This window comes from Colias philodice, chromosome 17, assembly GCF_061535455.1.
Source record: "Colias philodice isolate Cphi_HAF_F1 chromosome 17, ilColPhil1 Martin Lab GWU primary, whole genome shotgun sequence".
NCBI classification, from domain to species: domain Eukaryota; kingdom Metazoa; phylum Arthropoda; class Insecta; order Lepidoptera; family Pieridae; genus Colias; species Colias philodice.
Genome location: NC_143102.1, coordinates 6751363 through 6772418, shown reverse-complemented (window position 1 = coordinate 6772418; position 21056 = coordinate 6751363). Strand labels below are relative to the sequence as shown.

General features: G+C 32.3%; 2 protein-coding genes and 1 long non-coding RNA gene across 3 annotated transcripts in view; 1 reads left to right on the top strand and 2 right to left on the bottom strand.

Annotated features, from left to right (window-relative positions):
* spz3 (Spaetzle domain-containing protein 3) overlaps positions 1 to 16883 on the bottom strand; it is a 32865-nt gene extending 15982 nt beyond the window's left edge. The window contains exons 1-2 of the mRNA XM_089705592.1: positions 16726 to 16883; positions 4723 to 5682 (exon numbers count right to left, since the gene is read on the bottom strand). Of these exons, the coding sequence (XP_089561718.1) occupies positions 4723 to 5503 (781 nt within the window). The 5' untranslated portion in view covers positions 5504 to 5682; positions 16726 to 16883. The remainder of the gene's footprint in view (positions 1 to 4722; positions 5683 to 16725) is intronic.
* LOC149481147 (uncharacterized) lies at positions 10521 to 11175 on the top strand. The gene is made up of 3 exons (XR_016316927.1): positions 10521 to 10868; positions 10995 to 11056; positions 11131 to 11175. It is a non-coding gene; the product is annotated as an uncharacterized LOC149481147 (long non-coding RNA).
* A 165-nt stretch (positions 16884 to 17048) lies between the features above and the next one.
* On the bottom strand, positions 17049 to 18050 carry LOC149481145 (uncharacterized). Its single transcript, XM_089706111.1, has one exon. The coding sequence runs from the start codon at positions 17946 to 17948 to the stop codon at positions 17049 to 17051; it is 900 nt and encodes a 299-aa protein (XP_089562237.1). The 5' UTR covers positions 17949 to 18050.
* Between the last annotated feature and the right edge of the window lie 3006 nt (positions 18051 to 21056).

Below are 21056 nucleotides of genomic sequence, written 5' to 3'. Positions count from 1 at the left end.
TATGTCCGAAGTATAAAGGATAAAGAGTAGCGGTCCCAGAATAGATCCCTGAGGAACGCCTCTTGTAAGACGTTTGCGTTGCGAATAACGCGCCTTGCCATCCTCTCCATTGACCACTACAGACTGAAATCGATGTCTAAAATAGCTTTCAAACCAGAGTATTGCCTGCGGACCAAAACCATAGTAAACTAGTTTGGACAGCAAAAGTTCTATATTAATAGCATCAAAAGCCCGAGAGTAGTCGAGTAAGACCAGAATTGTGGCTTGACCTTGATCTTGTGAGGCTAGCACATTATCCACAACGTCGGCTAGGGCTGTTGTTGTACTTCGTCCTTTTCTAAATCCTGACTGTAAATGAGGCAATATATTCTCTGCTTCCAAGAACGCAGTAATCTGTTGGTGTACAATTTTCTCTACTATTTTAGAGAGACAGGGGAGAATACTAATAGGACGAAGCCCCGTATAATCAACAGGAGTACTGGTTTTTTTAATTGGCCTCACAATTGCCTCTTGCCACAGCTCAGGAAATGTATTCGTGCTAAAAGAAGTGTTAATTATCTTAACCATTCCTGGTACTATGATTGGCAATACTAGCTTTACCATATCCAAAGAGATACCATCGACACCCATTGCGTTCGAATGAAGCGCCTTCAATGTTTGTATAACGTTTTCTTCAGATACATTTGTAAACTGAAACATCGTATCACTGTCCCGATAGCGCTTTACAATGAAATTATCAATTATACTCCGTTGGATGTCGCTACTTCCCGGCACATTAAGGAAATGAGTATTAATTTCCTCAGGATTACTGATATTTAATGGCAAATCAGCGTCTTTGCCTTCCTTGAGAGTTACTTGATCTCTTATGTGCTTCCACAGAATTCTGGGATGATCAAAATTTGAGTTAATGTACTTATCAAAATATGCATTTTTTTCTCTCACGATGGCCTCTTTTACATATTTCTTTAGCTCAATGTAATAGGGTCTATGCTCAGCGCTTTGTCTTGCCCTAGCATGTGCCTCATCACGTCTCCTCATCATCAGTTTAATATTATATGTTATCCAGGGATAGCTTTTCTCTTTTATATATTTTGTTTTTGTTATTTCTTTCTTCCAAAAAACTCAAAAGTGCAACTTGTGACCGGTACTGATAGATTGCTCTTAATTAGGTCTATAATTGGTAAAATAAACACATTCCTCCATGGAAGCCTTTAGGAGGAATCGACTGTCAAAATATTATATTATGGTAGTTTGAGTTACTGAACTTGATCTTTTTATTTTTTTCTTCCAAAAAACTCATAAGTGCAACTTGTGACCGGTACAGATAGATTGCTCATAATTGGGTCTATCATTGATAAAAATACCAGATTCCAACACGGAGGCGTTTACGGGGAATTGAATTTTATTAGGGTAGTTACGATACTTGAACTTTTTATTTTTTTCTCCAAAAAAACTCAAAAGTGCAACTTGTGACCGATACTGATATATTGCTCTTAATTAGGTCTATAATTAGTAAAATAAACACATTCCTCCATGGAAGCCTTTAGGAGGAATCGATTTTCAAAATACTATATTAGGGTAGTTTGAGTTACTGAACTTGATCTTTTTATTTTTTTCTTCCAAAAAACTCAAAAGTGCAACTTGTGACTGGTACTGTTAGATTGCTCTTAATTAGGTCTATAATTGGTAAAATAAACACATTCCTCCATGGAAGCCTTTAGGAGGAATCGATTGTCAAAATACTATATTAGGGTAGTTTGAGTTACTGAACTTGATCTTTTTATTTTTTTCTTCCAAAAAACTCAAAAGTGCAACTTGTGACCGGTACAGATAGATTGCTCATAATTAGGTCTATCATTGATAAAAATACTAGATTCCACCATGGAGGCGTTTACGGGGAATTGAATTTTATTAGGGTAGATACGATACTTGAACTTTTTATTTTTTTTCTTCCAAAAAAACTCAAAAGTGCAACTTGTGACCGGTACCGATAGATTGCTCATAATTAGGTCTATCATTGATAAAAAAACCAGATTCCACCATGGAGGCCTTTAGGAGGTATTGAATTTTATTAGGGTAGTTACGATACATGAACTTTTTAACTAACTACCCTAATAAAATTCAATTCCCCGTAAACGCCTCCATGGTGGAATCTGGTATTTTTATCAATGATAGACCTAATTATAAGCAATCTATCTGTACCGGTCACAAGTTGCACTTTTGAGCTTTTTGGAAGAAAAAAAAAAAAAAGTTCATGTATCGTAACTACCCTGATAAAATTCAATTCCCCGTAAACGCCTCCGTGGTGGAATCTGGTATTTTTAGCAATGATAGACCTAATTATGAGCAATCTATCTGTACCAGTCACAAGTTGCACTTTTGAGTTTTTTGGAAGAAAAAAATAAAAAGATCAAGTTCAGTAACTCAAACTGCCCTAATATATTATTTTGACAATCGATTCCTCCTAAAGGCTTCCATGGAGGAATGTGTTTATTTTACCAATTATAGAACTAATTAAGAGCAATCTATCAGTACTGGTCACAAGTTGCACATTTGAGTTTTTTGGAAGAAAGAAATATTTTTTGATCGATTGATGTTGAAATTGTTTGAGCCAAAATCATGTTTTACTGCGTATAACTCAGAAACGGTAGGATATAGGAAAAAATGATTCAGGTACAACTTGTAGATAATTTTATGGCCTTTCAATTTTTCCTTGAAAGTTTTTCTCTAACATGTACCGTTTTTGAGATTTAAGCGAAAAATGAAAAAATGGACCCATTTCCCCCCTCCCCCCACTCCGGGGCTCCTCCTAGTGGCCCGGGGTTTTAGTATGTTAATTACCTAGGGACTCTTGACATGTTTCCGAAGAAACATTTTACGTTACTAACTCACGCACTCTAGACCCCCCTTGGAGGGACTCATTCAATGGACTATATTGTTTACATTTTTAGTAAATGTACTAAAAATGTACCTAATCAATAGATTATTTTCTCACGCAATAGCAATAAATTTTATTCAGGAGAATAACACATCGATGTTTAAATTTAACTACAACTACAAACAACGTTATTTAAATCTTATCTACTTATTGTGAACTAGGAATATATCTTTAATTACTGTGCCCATGTTGACCTGGCCTCTGTAAAGCAAATATACGTAAATATTAGTCAATTAGGACCATGAATTTAAGAAAAATACGTGATAATACAAATAAATCTATAATTTGCCCAGTGCCCGTCTTGCATTTTCCATACTTAGGTACACACGTACCTACACGTTAATTTCACAAAACTATTTTTTTTGGACTCTGCCCGTAATTCTAATTAGATAGTATTTTCCACCAGGTATTTTCGTTACTATTGTACTCTGCAGACTGGTACATTATAGCCTATACAAAATAAACACGAATAAAAAATAGGTACTATAATAATTGATTTATATTAACGCATTTATGTAAGAAATATTGCTACAGTTCATGAGCTGTTTATCAGACTCGATTTTGATATAATATTTTAAATATTTTTAGGAATAATATTTATAGGTATTTTGCAACCAAAAATATTTTTTTTTTAATTTTAATTGTTTATGTTTTCTTTCTCTTCCTCAAATATATCTGTTGGATTTCAATAGTGTTTGCCATTTTAAGTTAACAAAATTAAATAAAAAAATTGCACACGTTTATTTAAATCTCAAAAAATCCGTCATAAGATCTTGACTATTTAAAATTATGAGGTTGCATTTTGACACTAATATCAACAGAGACTAATAAGTAGTTTATAAATATTTAAAGAGTTTTATTTGCTTAACCGTCACCAATCGGTAATGAGTCAAGGTTCTCACTTTAACTGAAGCAAAATATCTTTAGATTATGACAAACTCAAATATAACTTTGTTCTTCCATATTTGATTTATCTGGTAACTTTTATTCATAACTTTAAATTAATTAAAAGTTAAATTAATAATATGTATTAATGGAAACTTAACTTAAAAAAATTACAGTAATATCCTACATAAATGGACTTTCGAACAAGTGTATAAGCTACTTTTATCTGGGCTAATCCAGACTAGATATCTATCTCTGTACCAAATTTCATACCAATTCGATTAGATGCTTTTGCGTGAAAGAGTATCAAACATTCATCAATACACATTCTTTTGATTTTCCCCGTTTATAATATTAGTAAGATTTCTAGAGAAGAATTTTCTGTGTACCAGAAAGTTCACACGACCTCAACAAGACATGAATAAAGTGTATAGGTTTTTTTTATAAAAAAAAATATATATGCCATCGCTATCGCTTGTGTTTTATACAGAACCTCAAGGCCAAATACGCCTATTATTGACCGATAGTGGAAGTAATTGGTACGATCGTGCTACTCAATGTCTTGCTACCTATATAACTACATTGTTCTTAATATATTTTAGATAGCAATCTCGTGCTCTATATTAATCGTGTCATTTATTAAGCTGTAACAAGAACTTTTTGCAAAAAACAAATTCAATTGACTGTAATGACCATTTTGGTATTTGGAGTATTAAAAAGCTATTAATCATGTTTACATTTTGTGGTTATGAACATTTAGGAGGAAAAAAAAGGTTTAAGACTTAGAGGTTAAGCATTTCCAAGTTAGTAATGATGAATTGTCAATTGTAACCGAGTTAGATTCCATCAGGACATCGGCGTTGTAAATGTGAAAATGTGTATGAAAAATTTTAACATACCTGAACCGCCATCGTCGTAATACTCGTCGTCATCATAGTCCAATACTGCGTGTAACTGCGTCTTGCCTCCCGAGCTCCCTGTTTCAACTTTGGTGAAACCTCTCGGAGTGTCCGGAGGCGTTTGACCACTACTTCCACTATTATTAATACGTTTTCCAGCCTCATTTTGCTTTCGAGACGGTGCTGCTGTCGTTACAGAACCGAAGCTAAATTTATTAACGTTTTGATTCGAATTTCCTTCGAACTTTCGACTAGAAGTTTGGCCAGGTACGTTTGACGGTTGATACGGCAAATCCGCGAACCCTGGGTAAGACGGAACTTGACCAGCATTCTTGTCTATCCGTCTTTGCTCGTAATCATAATCACCAGTCGGGTCGTGTACATATTGACCGTTGTTGTCATATTGCATGTTTATTTCCTGGACCCTTTGGTTTTGTACAGGTATATCGAGCCTCGAATTTGGATTATACATTTGAGGATGTAATGGATTGTTGAAAGGATTATGTGGAACGTTATTTTGACGTGGGTATTGAGTAAATTGATTGGGAGGTGGGAGATATGCAGTGCCGGCGCGTTTTCTAACTTTAGGTCTTTTTGGTTGTGCTTGACTTGGTGGTAAGAAGGGTTCGTTACCAGTGTATTCTGAAGCATATTGAACTTGATGTTCTTCTGGAGAGTAAAGCAGGTCATCAAGGTTCACTTGAAGAGGTGTAGGTGCTGTTGCAGCAATAGCTGGCGTCGCCGCATTTACAGCAGCTACCGTAAAATTTGTTAACGCCATCCTTTAACAAATTTTTTTCATTGCTAAATGTATTTCTATATTGTTGTCTTTTATAGCAGGCTCTTCAATCTTCATCCACAATATCATTTATCAAATTATAACGTAAGTACTATGAAACTGCGAGCACTGAATCATTTTTAAGAGAGCACAATACACTTCACTGTCCTCCACTGTTGTACCTGAAACAAGAACAACCATATTAATGCAAGACATTATCTACAAAACAGCTTTTAAATTCTAATTCATAAAATTTTAAAGATCAAGTCGTAAATCACTGTCTATTGTTTGCGCAGGACATTATGATTGTTTTGTATGGGCAAAAAATGTCTAAAATAGATGTCGCAATTGAACCAGTTCTCGTATCTCGAATACAAAACGCTTATGGCTGGTTTTCCCTCGTTTCGTGATATCCTTGCGGCTTAACAAATGGCAATCGAATTGAAAGGCCCGAGTCGTGATCATTGAATGCCGAAGTTGATGCTTTTGGGACCGAAACGAGGGAAGCCCGAATGTAGCCTTTCAATGTCCTTGTACAAATTAATAGATCTTATTTGTCATTGTATTTTTATTTTAATGCATATGCTTGCTATCTATGTAACAACCTTAGTAACAACTGACAAAAGTGTTTACATATTGAGATCAATCATGCTTCGTGTATCAGATTATTTAATACCATGCAGTTAAGAAACAGTTGCTTCTATTTCTGTTCTAAGCTAAGGAAATTTAATTGCCATTCATTATTTTTTTTCCGAAAATTTGAATGAATGCAAGTTAATTAATAGATACGATAAATAATTTCTAGTGAGCGTAGATTGTTCAAATTTATTCAAATAAAAACACAAAATTGAATAAATGATCAAGAGCAATTATTTCATACTCTTATGTAGGTACAATATTGCCAAATCGTTTAACATTTCCTCTTAATTTTCGCAGACATTTGGAGTTAGATCGTGTTTCCTTCGCACGTTCGACATGTTATAATATCATCGAAATGCATCATCACGACATTATTTCGTGAGACAAGAGTATATGACAATAATTAAGGAAGATTTTATTGAGTTATGAAATTAGTTAGGGACAATTTGTTCTTGGTTTATTTTGTTAGAATAGATTTATTCGATCATATTTGTATAGGGATACAAACTAATTATCCGAAAGCATACGTATTAGTTGTAGCATATTATTATTAGTCTGTGGTATTAGTAATACTTTTAACTTACATACTAGATCTAAGGAAATATGTATCGTATATTGTAGTAGATATTATAAGGTAAAAAATACACAAAAAGAGAATGCACTAAAAGTTATTGAGAACTGGAAAACAACGGTGATCATGTAATAAATGGCATCAATGCACCGTTATGTAAGTAAAACACAGTGAGACAATAGTATTGCATATTGGTAGGTCACATCGTTCTTTGAATTATTTTTATAACGCTCTCAACGTTTTACTTAATACTTTCAATTTAAGTACTTGATATGGATACCTTAGGTAGGTACTTTTGTAAATGTTTTGCATGAAATTGGGAATTTAAAGTGTGGTTAACTTGTGTGCGTGTATTAATGTTCATATATACCTATTTATATGAGAATATACATAACTGAACGAAAATGCAGGGATATGATCATGGGACAAACCTTTATCAGATAACAAGTGTTGTAACAATACTTACATTTTTGGATTTTGTTAGAACGTTTTCTAATGCACTTATTGTGCTAAGATGCATAAGTTTTTCTTATGACATCGAACACATATTATGTATATTTTAATCACATTGTACTGACGCCGAACATGCTATCGGCTCTTTGTGGTACAAATATTGAAATATATTTAAATCCCGTCGTTGACATGGCATTAAATATTGTAATAACACTCTTTCGAACTTACCATGTATATTAACTACGTATTTCTATTTGAACGTAGCTTAAAGTTGTCAGATTAGCATTTTATCAGTATTGATGTTTATATTGTGTAGTGCTTTGAATAATGCAAGCGATACCTGAAGATATTTAATATGCGTCGAGCTTTACGCATTATTATATTCATGCGTGTTATTCTATCTACTTACCAGCTGGTATTGTTTTAAACTTTCAAGTTTCATCTGCACATTGCCTGGGATGAAATTGAACACATTTCAAGTCACCATTTTATCGAAGCAAATTAAATGCGAGAATTTTATCGGCTACAAATTATAGGACAAAAGTTCTTATATCGGAATCATCCCACGATGCATTAAAATTGAAAAAAAAAAAAACTATCATATTTATATATTTTAAAATATCGGTTCAGTTGTTTCATATAATATTAGTACATACCATTCTAATCTTCTTATATATATAAAAATGAATCGCAAAATGTGTTGGTAAGCGCATAACTCGAGAACGGCTGAACCGATTTCGATAATTCTTTTTTTATTATATTCCTTGAAGTACGAGGATGGTTCTTATGTAGAGAAAACGTAAACATGTACCATGGGCGAAGCCGGGGCGGACCGCTAGTGTATTAATAAAATGTGCAATAGGTATAATGTAGATAAAAGCTCTTTATAAAATACTTGCTATTAATTGTATCTAAATTCTAACATGCTGTGTTAAATTCTTTAATGCTGGGTTTTTACGAAAATATTCACATGAGTAAATACTAATATCATAATGAATGAATGTTACGCAAAATTAAACGCATAATTTATACAAAAATTCCCAAAACACTCGGCAAAAGAACATAAACATAATAAACGCCTTTTTTGTAATGAACCAATTACTGTGTGTGATAATAAATTTGATTTAATTTACTTTTTTTTTACTACTTTAAAAAAGTCGAATTGAGGAATGGAATGGAAATTAAATGAAAGGGCACGTGATTTTTTTACGAAGATGAAAATGTTTAGTATAGGTACTAAATATGCATGATTTATATAAAGGTCGGCCGTTCTAGTTTTTGCTCAAACTAATTATTATTGTTTGTTCGACCTGATAAGTATATCGATCGACCGAACTAACTGCAAACTCAAACCAACATTTGAACCTTAGCTATGTTGTTATTATTTAAAATTATATCACTGTTATTCGTTGACTACAGTCATCAGGCAGACTTTAGTTTAAGCTTAGATAGAAGCCATCACGACACATTGCTTTTATTTCCGAGAAAGTAGGTGATCAACCTTCTATATCTGAAAGCCTGGAATATCAAAAACTACGTAGGCTTTACTCTTGGCTGCAATGTCAGTGTAACTATATGCAAATAACATTTACAACCGGAAATACACAATACCAAGTAATGTACATTTCTATGAAAACAAATGTTAATATAACCAAGGTTATCACGCGTGCTCTATTAAAAGGTCAAAATTTTGAGTCCCGACCTAGGCATTCAACGAGATCTGAGGAGTTTCTAGAGATTACCAAATACAGCTATGGTAACATAACAAAGTGGCTATAAAAATAATTTAGTCAGTCGACCTTGTCACTATATCTCGAGCAGTTGGAATGTAAGTGACCGTGAGCCGAGTAATTTTATTTTATATCTTTGTATAAGGGGAAACAATAAGTAAACCGCAGACGTACGCTTAATACCAATATATTTGTGGTCTTCTCCAGGGAATATGAGGGTATTTCGAAATTTTTTTAATTGTGATTACACACGTTTCGGTCACGTACGCAGACCGCATTAAATATTTCGCTTTTATGCAAAAATGTATGCGAAATACCGATCAATGACTCACTTCAGCTACGGAACTATAAAGCTAATAAATTTTAAAAGAACGTGGGTTTTTCGTAGATTGTCAATCTTGATCGAGAAAGGCGATTTTGTTTTATACAAGTACATCTTTATGTAGATTCGTATCTTGTAGGTACATCGAATACCCAATATTATAATATAATAAATAATTCTGAGATATTTTATTACTTCTTCTGGAATGTTGAATGGTGAATAGCCTTCTATGCTTCTAGTGTTTTTGTTACTACGTCCTAGGAAACATGTTTTATTGATTGAGGAATTTAATAACGGTTTTAATAATATATTATTTTATATCAAGTTTAACATAAGCGTACATCCAAAACGAGAAAAAGTAGCCTTTGAAAATAAAATACTTTGAGCTTTAACTTTTCTAATTAGATCATTTCAAAATTGGGATTAAACTTTAAAGCAAGTATTAAAATATGCCTAGAATTTTTGTACCATTAATTATTAAAAGAGAAGAAACATATAGGTACCTACCTATGGTAGGTACCTACACTATACACCCACCTATTACTTGAAGACTGAGAAGATTTTTAGACGACGTCGATAGTTCTAAATAATAAATCAAATAGTTTTTGAATCTATCTATGAATAAGTACTTGATATTATAATAATTATTATATTATCTAAAATTGATAGATGGTTCCAATACATTTAGTGATGAAGATTTATTACCAATAATGATAAGCATACGGTTAAACAAGGCCTATGTGATTTATTTGAATACCCTTAAATTATAGTTATTATAGCTTATGTAAACTTTACTCAATAATTAATAATTATATTAAATAGAAATAACTGTGTCATTGAACTAAAACATAATTATTTATGATTTTATAACATTCTGGGAACTAAACATTTGATATACCAATTATTTATATACTGCAAAAGTAATAAGTTAAAATTTAACTTTATACCTACCAAAATTTAAATACAACATAGAAAAACTACACTTCCAGTTTCGAATGGAATATTTTAAGACCAAAGTCTCATTAAAAGCTCGTCCTAACCTAATTATGTCAATCAATAATGTAACATACGAGATTTAAGGTGATGAATTAATTTTTCTAACATTTACGGCCCTTTTCAAACCTTCGTAATTTTTATATTATTAAAGTTGTCGTGATGAAAATTCTTGACAAGAAAGTTCAATAGTAACACAATACGTCTACCGTTTTAGAAACATGATTCCATGATATTTTCTCGATAGAAAAAAAATACAAAGTTATCATTGTTATTTTTTTTTAATCTCTGGCATCTTCAAAATAACAAACGTAAAGTTACGACTTTTTGGATATTAACTATAAAATATACAACCTATACGTCTACCGTGTTAGAATTTTGAAATATGCGATGGTTTTGAAATAAACAAGAAATACTTGAAATTAGCGCGCGACCAGCCAATATAGCGAGAGCCGCCCTGTACCTTCCTACCCCGATCGCTGCACGAGTCATTCCCGCTACGGCCGTCACACGGGGAACTTGTGTCGCTCGCGCAATCGTAAAAAAGGGTGACAACACGATAAGACAAAATGAGACAAATGGGGACAATAAAGAAAATAAGAAGAAGAAACATAAAGGTTGGAGGAAAAAGAATGCTTACAATTGGAACAAATTAATGAAGTAAGTTGGTTTTATTTTAAATTTGATGATAATTGTATTATAGACGATGTTTGATATGTACCCCTGTTTTAAGTACATAACGAATGTGTAAGATTTTTTCATTTATAGCATAAATAATCTGTTCAGAAATCCGGAATCCAGAAGGAAAATAAACCCACTGATTGTTCACAATGTGAATCCACTCCTTCGTAAGTACCTTTATTCAGTCAAAAATGTATGTTATCAAAGCTCTACTGGTTTTATCGCATGATTCCATTTTTAGCAAAAAGCAACAAAGTGCAAAGAAATAAAAAATCATGGTGAACTTAGTGGTAGTATGGCGGACATAATATGGAACAGGAGCTCATTGGAGTAGTATTATATTTAAAAAAATACGAAATAATTTCAAGAATTACATTTCTTAGAAGGTGGTAGATAAGTATGTTGTATAAAGAATTTGATGTTGATATTTATTTCATTTATACTTACTACACCTGTGCGGGAAATTGCTTAGTAATAAAACAGGTTTATATTCATATTTACATAGTAATGTGAGTTTTCATTTCGAAAAATTTTGTGTAAGTATATTAAATTGAGTTCCTGGGTGATCTGGAAACACAATTGGGCCCGGAAGATGGCGCTGCAGTCACTCCTCCTAATGACATGAACCGATTTGGATGAATATTTGTGTGCACATTTCATTTTTGTGGGATGAATGGTTGATTCGCTTTCACATTAGCTAATATTATCTATGTATTTTTGTTGTTAGAAAGTAAACTTAATTTAATGTTTATAATACATTATTATTGGTATAAATAAGCCAGTGTTCGTCTCACATTGCTGTACCTGCCTACCTACCCTACCAGGGCCTAACTTTGTTCTGGCTATTTTATTTTGATTATTTGTAATGAATAATTACAATTATAATAGAGTGCAAAAAATAAATACATGCGTCAATATATTTTGTGTTTTTTTTAAACAATTTTTTTATTTAAAAAAATATCATTCCGACCGCGGCTTTGCCCGCGTGGAATTAGATTATATCGTGAATCCTGTCTTATCCCACAGAAGTGTTCAGTTCGGATAAAAAGTATCCTATGTGTAAATCCAGGCAATTAGCTATATTTTATCAAAATTGGTAATGTAGTCTTGACGTGATTAAGTAACAACTAACAAAAAAATATACAAATTAACATCCAAAGTTTCGCATCAGTTTTACTGTATTAGTGATATCTTCCACTCTTGACTTTGACTGAGAAGAATTAGGGTTTATAACTTCTTTCAGAAATATTACCTTTCATTTCTGGGCATGACGTAATATCTACGTCAGCATCAAATTCTATCTAAATCCATTCAGTAGTCCGCGTTATTGAGTACCATTTCATTTTTTCAGAGTAACAATATTTTTTGTTATTTTAAAGATTATTTATATAAAGTAAACATTACGAAATAATAATAATTATTAATAATGTCTAAGTAGTTGTTAAAAAGAAGATTATTTGTTTATAAGCAAGAAAATAAAACCAATAAATCAACAATTAAATATATGTGTATAAGAATATTATAACTGTATGACGACTCCATACATGTTTGTCCCGAGTCGGCCAGCGGCAGCGCGGCGAGTTTGCAAGAATGACTTCGCGCACACCCGCGTTCGCGATAGCGAGCTATTAGACTCCGCCCGCCAAGCAGTAGATTTTTTTTTGTGTATCGTCTTAAGTGCATCCAATTTATTTGATACTAGCGGTCCGCCCCGGCTTTCCCCGTGGTTCATATTTCGCAATAAAAGGTAGCCTATGTTCTTTCTCAGGGTCTAAAGATTATCTGTGCCAAATTTTATTAAAATCGGTCCAGTAGTTTATGAGCCTATCATTACAATCAAACAAACAAACAAAGTTTTCCTCTTTATAATATTAGTGTAGAAATTATAATGTAAAATGTGTAATTTGCTATATAGCGTTGTCTTTCATCCACTATGATGAACTCAGGGTACAATAAATTGCATGATCTTATGTAGTACGACAGAAATGATGTTTATGTAAATAAAAACAAAGAAATTGGTCACTTCTTGATAGCAACGCCTGTATGAGACTTTCAAAAACAATGCAAATTTCACAAAACAATAGGCTGACAAAATAGTTGAAAACAATGAGATTTTCGCACGTTCTGATATTAATATTAAAACTGTAACCAGTTCATGAGGTAATTATATGTATAGATATATCTACAGTCGCGGAAGTTTAAGATAACAAATACGTCACATAAAACAATGTACAATACTTATTGAATATTCAAATAGAAGTTACGTATATTCACGTAAACATAACAAATTGCATTTGTTTTACCTAAATCGAAAAGGATCGATTAAGCTATTTTTGTTTTCAGTAATTATTCAGTTCATAATATAACAAAAGAGCATGTGTGCATGACACGCGCGTTACTCCATGACGTGACGGTATTGCCATGACGCGTCCTTGAAATTTTACTCTCAACGCGCCTAAAGAAGATCACTTCAAACACTATGAAATAACTTTTATCATCGGTATAATAAAAAAAAAAACGGAAACACACTGAATTACATAAACATGCTGATTAACACTTCCATTCGAAAATAATAAGGCCACAGCCTGACCTTTTCTCTACACCACGCTACTAAATATACACCGAAAGGATTAATTACTAAAAGAAAGCTGATTTATACATGTTGTTTTAAAAGTTTCCACGAATGACATTTGAAGACGTCAACGACATGGTGAGGTTACGGAAAAGATGTCACAATGCAATATTGGGTGATAATTAAAACTACACGAATCTCCACCAAAGAGGCTTTCGCTTTTTACCATACATTTACATGGAATTATGTGTGAAAAGATAAGTTGTATCTTGTTTATCGTAAAAATTTTACCAAATATTATAGAAAAAAAAACGATATATCTTGTGAACCATGAAGATGTAGGTATGGGGAGTTTTAAGATGGCAAACAAGTTCCAAAACAAAGTATTTTTTTTTGTTTTGGAACTTATAGAGATAATCTTTTAGAATTGATAATCTGCTATAACTTGAACATTATACAATCAAAATACCCAAAAACTTTTGGTTATACTTTGAAAGTGGAAAAAATGTAACTGACAATAATATCCTTGAAATAATATAATTATTTACGATATAGTCTAATCGTTACATTAATAAATAATTATAAAATACAAAACCATAAATGACAGTCAGCCTAATAAAGGAATAATTCCTTCGTTATTATTTAAACAAGCGTAGTAATAAAGCTATAAAATTAATACCATTCCTGAATTTTATCGGTAATATATTAGCGATATGAAATTTATCTTTATCTCTCTAAATGGTAATATTGGAAACCAATTTAACTTCAGCTTTGCGTCTATTAATATTGTTATTATTATGTTTAATAAGTGCATATAAATTTTAAATTAACTTTACATTGAGTAAACATATTTTATACTTCCTTAATACATAAATCCATGAAAGATGATCTCCATTAAATTTTAAAACAGAATTATTGATGATGAATTGATGATCAGCATTCCGTATTATTTTTAGAGTTAAAAATTCGTCCCCACCACATCCTACTGAAAAGTTAATGTACTACCAACACGAGGCAAAATGTATAACTTTATAATCATTTGAATAAAAATAATCGTAGGAATTTAAAGATAAAGCCTCGAAGAAGTTTAACTCGTTTAACTGTGTCACACTTACTTCATTAATTTTTATGCATATTACGTGTAATTTTAAGTGATCGCTTGCCTAAATTATTAAGAAATTATTTCGTATGTGGAAATGTCTGAAGAAATTGTTTAATTGATAGTTAACTAGCAACCAATAGCTTGTTGGAAGTTATAGTTTATTTTTAGAATATACTTTATAGTGTACATAATTTAGTACTATGAAATCGAACTAAGAATCTGAACGTCAATGACCTTTATGTGTCAAATATGATTGGAAAAATAGGATTTACTTAGAAATCCTGTAAATATTGTGGGTATTTCCATAATGGTTTATTGGTGCAGAATAAAACCTTCTTAGTTGCAGATCTCCTAGTAATGCTGCGAGGATCCCATTTATTCAAATTTCAAAGAGATGTTACAGGTATCATAATTTCATTTCCCGCCTTTTTATAAAAATTTATATTCTTTCAATTTATTTCATTAAAGAATTAATTTACGAACCTATAGAAAAAGTCGACATTGTCAGTCATATCATTAGAATTAAACGCGTGCACGGCTGTGTTATAAAAATACATTATTTGATTATTTTTAAATAGATCGTTGTTATTTAAAAATAATCAAATAATGTAATAATTAATTGTGTAATATTTTTTTTCATTAATTTAGAAATGTTATTCTAAATTAATGAAAAAAAATATTACACAATTACGGAATTACCCATTGAATTAATTGTTTTAACAGAACGTTCCTTTGTGTATGAAAGAGAGGAGCGAAGGTATAAATGAAAGGAGCCAAAGTTCTAAAGAAGTTGCTGCATAGCAATTCATATAAGAAACACAATTAAAAATATCAAGTTTGCCAATAGTAAAATATATTTTTAATGGACGTAATTTTGTTGTATCATCGTACTAGGTTACGAAAAACCTACCTTCTAATTATAGTGTTAAACGGATAGGTTTTTAATTAAAAAGATAAATACAGTGTCGTACCTATAACTACATGCATATACCTACCGTGTGAATTACTATAGCAAAAGTATCGTTATACAATTATTGAAAAATAATAGTAAAAAATACATTTTACCCACTTTCCGCGATTATTTATATTAAATAATATACTTTTTAATTTATTCACGACTAGTTTCTATTAATCATCACATCACATCATCAGGTAAATTAAACCGGTCGTAAATAAATAGAAAATGTATAATTTAACACAGATAAATAATCGAAAGTGTCTGAAGTCATCTATTAATCTATGAACCTCTAACACATTTAAATCAAACTTTTATTTCATTTATTTCAGATTATGAGATAGTATTTAAGTAATTCGCTTTATGCTTAAGTTTTTTTTATTTCTGAAATAAACACTTTAACACAATTTTTAAAGAATAGAAAAAATTCGATCAAGAAGCGGGATACGAACCCGCGTTTTTAAAGTTTCTCTTTTTTAAACCACTTGAATGCTATTTAACAAAATATATTAAACTTTAAAACAATTATTTTTTTAACCACTTAATAGCAATTAATGAGTCTTAACGGGCTTTGCTCGATAAATCAGTTAGTCAATACGCGATAAAGGTCATCTAAATGTCCAAGTATATCTCTGTCTTACATCTCAAAACGTCATTGATACACAATATTTACGTAGACGTCGTCTAGGCTGTGATCTCATGACATAACACGATTCTCTTTATTTCCAAATAACTATTTACCTATCATTGTTGTTAGTGTTTTAAGTTGTATGTGACAGATCTCTAGATGATAGTATTCAAAGGCTATTTTATAAAGTATTATAAGTACATGCTGTAAGATAAATAATAACACAAAGCTAAGCTAATACAAAGCTAGGGTAACCAAAAAAGAAGTGTTTTCTAAAGCAGTAATTAATTACCATTGATAATAATATTTATTGTAATAATTTTTTACAAGCAATATTTCTCTCACATGCCCAAAGGATAGAAGTAATGTTACGTAAAATTTGCGTAAATTTCTCACCTTGAAGGCTGAATAACAAATGTCACACTCAATAAGCACATATCGTAAATCTGCTTGTTTTTACTTCACATTTATTTGAGAGATAACCGTAATTTCACACGCTTCTGTAAAAATACGATATTACTATACGAATATTGATAAAATGTGGGAAACAAATTGGCCAAACATAAAATAAAGTATTACCTGTTTCGCTCCAGAATCCACAAAGCGTTCAATAAATCCACAGATTATATAAACAAATGAATAAAACTTTAACGTGAGCGCCGTTCGAAACGATGTTATGCAATCGGCACACGTGCGGTCATCGTGCGACTTACGCGGTTACTGATCGAATGCTGTTTGCTGTAGCATGTACCTTTTACCAAGTTGACAGTCAGTGTCACCAGCCAGTATTAAATCATTAAATGGTAAACTAATTGTAATTATTTATTTATTTATTTATTTATTTATACATCTTTGACTTACAGTACAAAACATACCAAAACGCACAAAGATAACAATAATTATTACAAAGTCTGACTTAAAAATAAGGTACAATTAGAGACAAACGATACAATATTAACATTAAATAGGTCCACTTCAGATTTAGCACGTAAAAATTTATTTAACAAATTGAGTGCATGATGGGTGGGTGCACTCCAAGCGGCTCGCGTCCGGAGCAGGCTCTCCGCGAACAGTGGACGCGAGCGCCACTGCACGGAGCAGCTCGGTGCCCACACACCACAGGCCCCCAGTGCCACGGGATTGTCAATTTTGCTATTTAACAGCAGATAATAATGAACCATAAGCGCGCGCTCGCGTCGTAGCTCGAGTGTATCCATTCCAACCATCCCCGTAACGTACAAGGATGGATATAAGTAGGGATAATATCCATACATCTTCCGGAAAAGGCATCTTGAGAACTTACGTTGAATTTTTTCAATCATTAACGTGTAAATTTTTTCATGCGGGCTCCACACGATAGCGTTATATTCAAGCTTACTACGTACAAACGCATAATAAAGGCTAGTGATAACAGTTTTGTCATTAAAACGAGCAGTCTGCCTAAAAATAAATCCAAGGGCTTTATATGCATTATGGCATAAATCAATTATGTGGTCATTAAAACTTAAGGAACGATCGAATAATACGCCTAAATCACGAATCGAATTCTCTCTAGCTACAATCTTATCCAAAACTTTATAGTCATAGAGATGTGGAGATTTACTCCTAGTAAAAGTCATTACTTTACATTTTGCCTCATTAAGATCTAAACGGTTCATTTTACTCCATTCGCAGACGCTATTTATATCGTTTTGTAATGCCTGACAATCCTCAATACTTCCTACAGCCAAATATAATTTTAGATCGTCGGCAAACATAAGACACTGGGAAGAACTAATAACATCTGGAAGATCGTTGATCATTACCAGAAATTGAGTAGGTCCGAGGGTACTGCCTTGACTGATACCAGAATTGATGGCATATGGATCTGAACGATAACTACCAAGTTGTACAAATTGAAAACGATCCCGGAGGTAGTCTGTAAAATATTTTACCAGCCTGGGAGTGAAACCAATCATAGAAAATTTGCGCAAAAGGACGTCATTATCTACGCGATCGAACGCTTTTTTAAAGTCGAAATAACTGACATCGATTTGTTTTTTCCGATCTAAGTTTTTAGAAGCGTAGTCGACGAAATTAATTAAATTTGTTGATGTTGATCTACGGGCACGAAAACCGTGCTGACAATCCGATAATCGAGAACTTATTTGTTGTGAGACGTGATTATTTAAAATAATTTCTAGTAGTTTAGCAAAAGTAGATAGCACCGCGATAGGTCTATAGTTCTCAATGCTCACTTTGGAGCCACTCTTTGGAACCGGTGTAACACGCGAAGTTTTCCATACGGTAGGATACGTATCTGTTTGGAGAGACAAATTAAATATGTAGTGAAGAGGTTCAATAAAAATTGAAATACAGTCTTTAATAATGAACGGCGGTATATTATCCGGACCTGCTGCCGAATGCGGTTTAAGGCGCCGAATTGCAAGCTTTATATCAGATTTTGAAATGTAATAAACTTCCGATGATGTTTGGAATAATAAATGTATCACGGTGCAGACGATCGTCCCGGAATCAGAGCTTTTTGACATGTCACGCCATGGATTTCTATCATTTTCCCGGATCAAGTCGTATCCGTACGAGATAAAGATGAATATGTATCGAGAGCATGGATTTCCCCATTCTTTCCAAGTGTGACATGAAACAGGACTTTAAAAACGCGGAATTGTTTCCATTACTAATAATTGCTGTAGAATATATTGAGTGACTGGAATTACATACAACCATATAATTTTTTCACGTACGACGATATATTTACAAAGTTGAAATATCTGTTCTCGTATCTGAAAATTAATTGTATCTGGGAATTAATTAAATATGCAATGGTTCATAAATTGGTGTCGAAACTTGGACGCTTATTCAAAGAGCAAAAGTCTAGTAACCTTTGAAATACTTAACAGCCTGAATAGTGTCTTTAAGTTTGAAACATGAAGTTCGGCTCACAATCCGAATATAGACCATTAATTATTCTAGAATGCTATTCAAATTAAAATTTCAAATATAATATAGATTGTTAAGTGTAAAATATTTGTACAAGGTACGATGGGATTGACATCGTCCTCTTGGACAAAAATTCCTAGATAAACAAAGATAAAAATTATTAATTATGGACAAAGAGTCAGAATGTATTTGTAAGTACTAATTAGTTATTAAATTTTCATATAACGTGAAAAGTTATATGGAAAATAGAGCGAAAAGGATATGAATTAACTAGTACACATGCAGATATAATATTTAAAATATGTCCATATAGATGCTTAACAATGCATAAAATCCCTTACTCAAGGTTGCATATTTAAAAATGGTACGAATATTCAGAACACAATTATGAAAGAAATGTGAAAGTCCCCATCTCTTGTGCCAATAAATATTCAAGGTCAAAGCAACGAGGGGCTTTTCGCTTTATTGGACAAGTTTTATCGTTAAAAGTTTTTTGAGAAAAATTATTGTTTACAGATACTAATTGTTATTCGGTAAGTTTTATTGTTAAAAGAGTCTTGAGAATAATTATTGGTTTTAAAAATTCTTTAAAGTCACCGATTCCGGAATATAATGGATAGGCAATTAATAAATCATCATTCAAGAAAATTGTAAAATTCTTGTTGTCAACTTCTTAGTACGCAATAACAAGTACAATGAACTTTTTCATCCCCCTAAATGATAAGATCTTTTTCATCTTTTTTTCTTTTTCATCCCCCTAAATGATATCTGAAGAGAGGACCGCCTCCTTGGTACAGTGGTTGACGCGTGAGCGTAGAACCGAGGGGTTCGATTCCCGGTGGAAAAAAAAAATGTCTCGGTCTGGCAGGACACAGAAGGCTGATCACCTACTGGTCCCTAAAGGAAATGGATCAGTGAAACAGATGTATGCATAATGCATCTGCCCCTTACCCAACTAGGGGACTCGGGACTTCACTTTTTAAATAATAAGAGTAAGGCAGAACAGCGTTTACTGGGACAGCTTGCTAAGATATAAAGACTAATATTAGCTTTAAGATTAATTTCACAATGAAAATGTCGTAACCTTATAAACGCAATTACTAATTGATAAATTAAATATGCATTACTTGGCGGCTCATCAAAAATATCTTGACGTACTTATTATGTAAGATAATTATCTCTTTCAAAACTTTTTAAGTGCAAAATCTCCCTGAAAGGGTTCCGTACGAATTTTATATTTTACTTATGTTATTTATTGAAATAAAAGAAAATAATAAAAGATTTTAAGGCTCACACAGCCAAGTAAAGGGCAAGTTTACACACCTATATCACAGTATTACCATAATATTGTAATACTGTGCCTATATTTCGAATGTGTGTAATATGTGAAAATTAAAAAAAGGACCGTAATTAATATGAATACTTCCGCCTTGAGTAACTGTTTCAAATTTTTATTTTCCAGAGTTTCTGCATTATATTATGTGTTAATCATGAACACTATTAAATAAACATTATTATACATATATAAAATGATTTAATTTGCTCAGGAGCAGCATCGTTTAAACATTTTAACCATTATTCTACTTAACCTTATTTAGTCTTCGTTACGAGAAAACCAACATAAATTCATTCGATGACGATCACAACATCATCAACATTTATTCTGCCGACCCGCACTTGACTGGCACTTGCTCTCTCCTTAGTTTAAAATTCAAACCAAACTCACACGTAAAGCAATATTTATAAACTCCGAGGTACATAATATTATGATAACGTTGTTTTTATAAAAAAGTTAGGTACTGTAAAAGAACTGCGTGCCGTAAAATCAGTTTGGCTACGCTAATATTGCCTATTGTATAGAGACAACAAATCTTAACTACCTGTTTAGGGGTTGTCACAAATTAAAAAGAAAATAAAGATATAACAGCAAATATAATTCTAATATTGTTATAATATGCGAATAAGACAAA

What these genes read in the sequence shown, in the direction of transcription:
- LOC149481145 (XM_089706111.1), bottom strand. Translation starts at nt 17,948, where the DNA reads ATGATCAACGATCTTCCAGATGTTATTAGTTCTTCCCAGTGTCTTATG.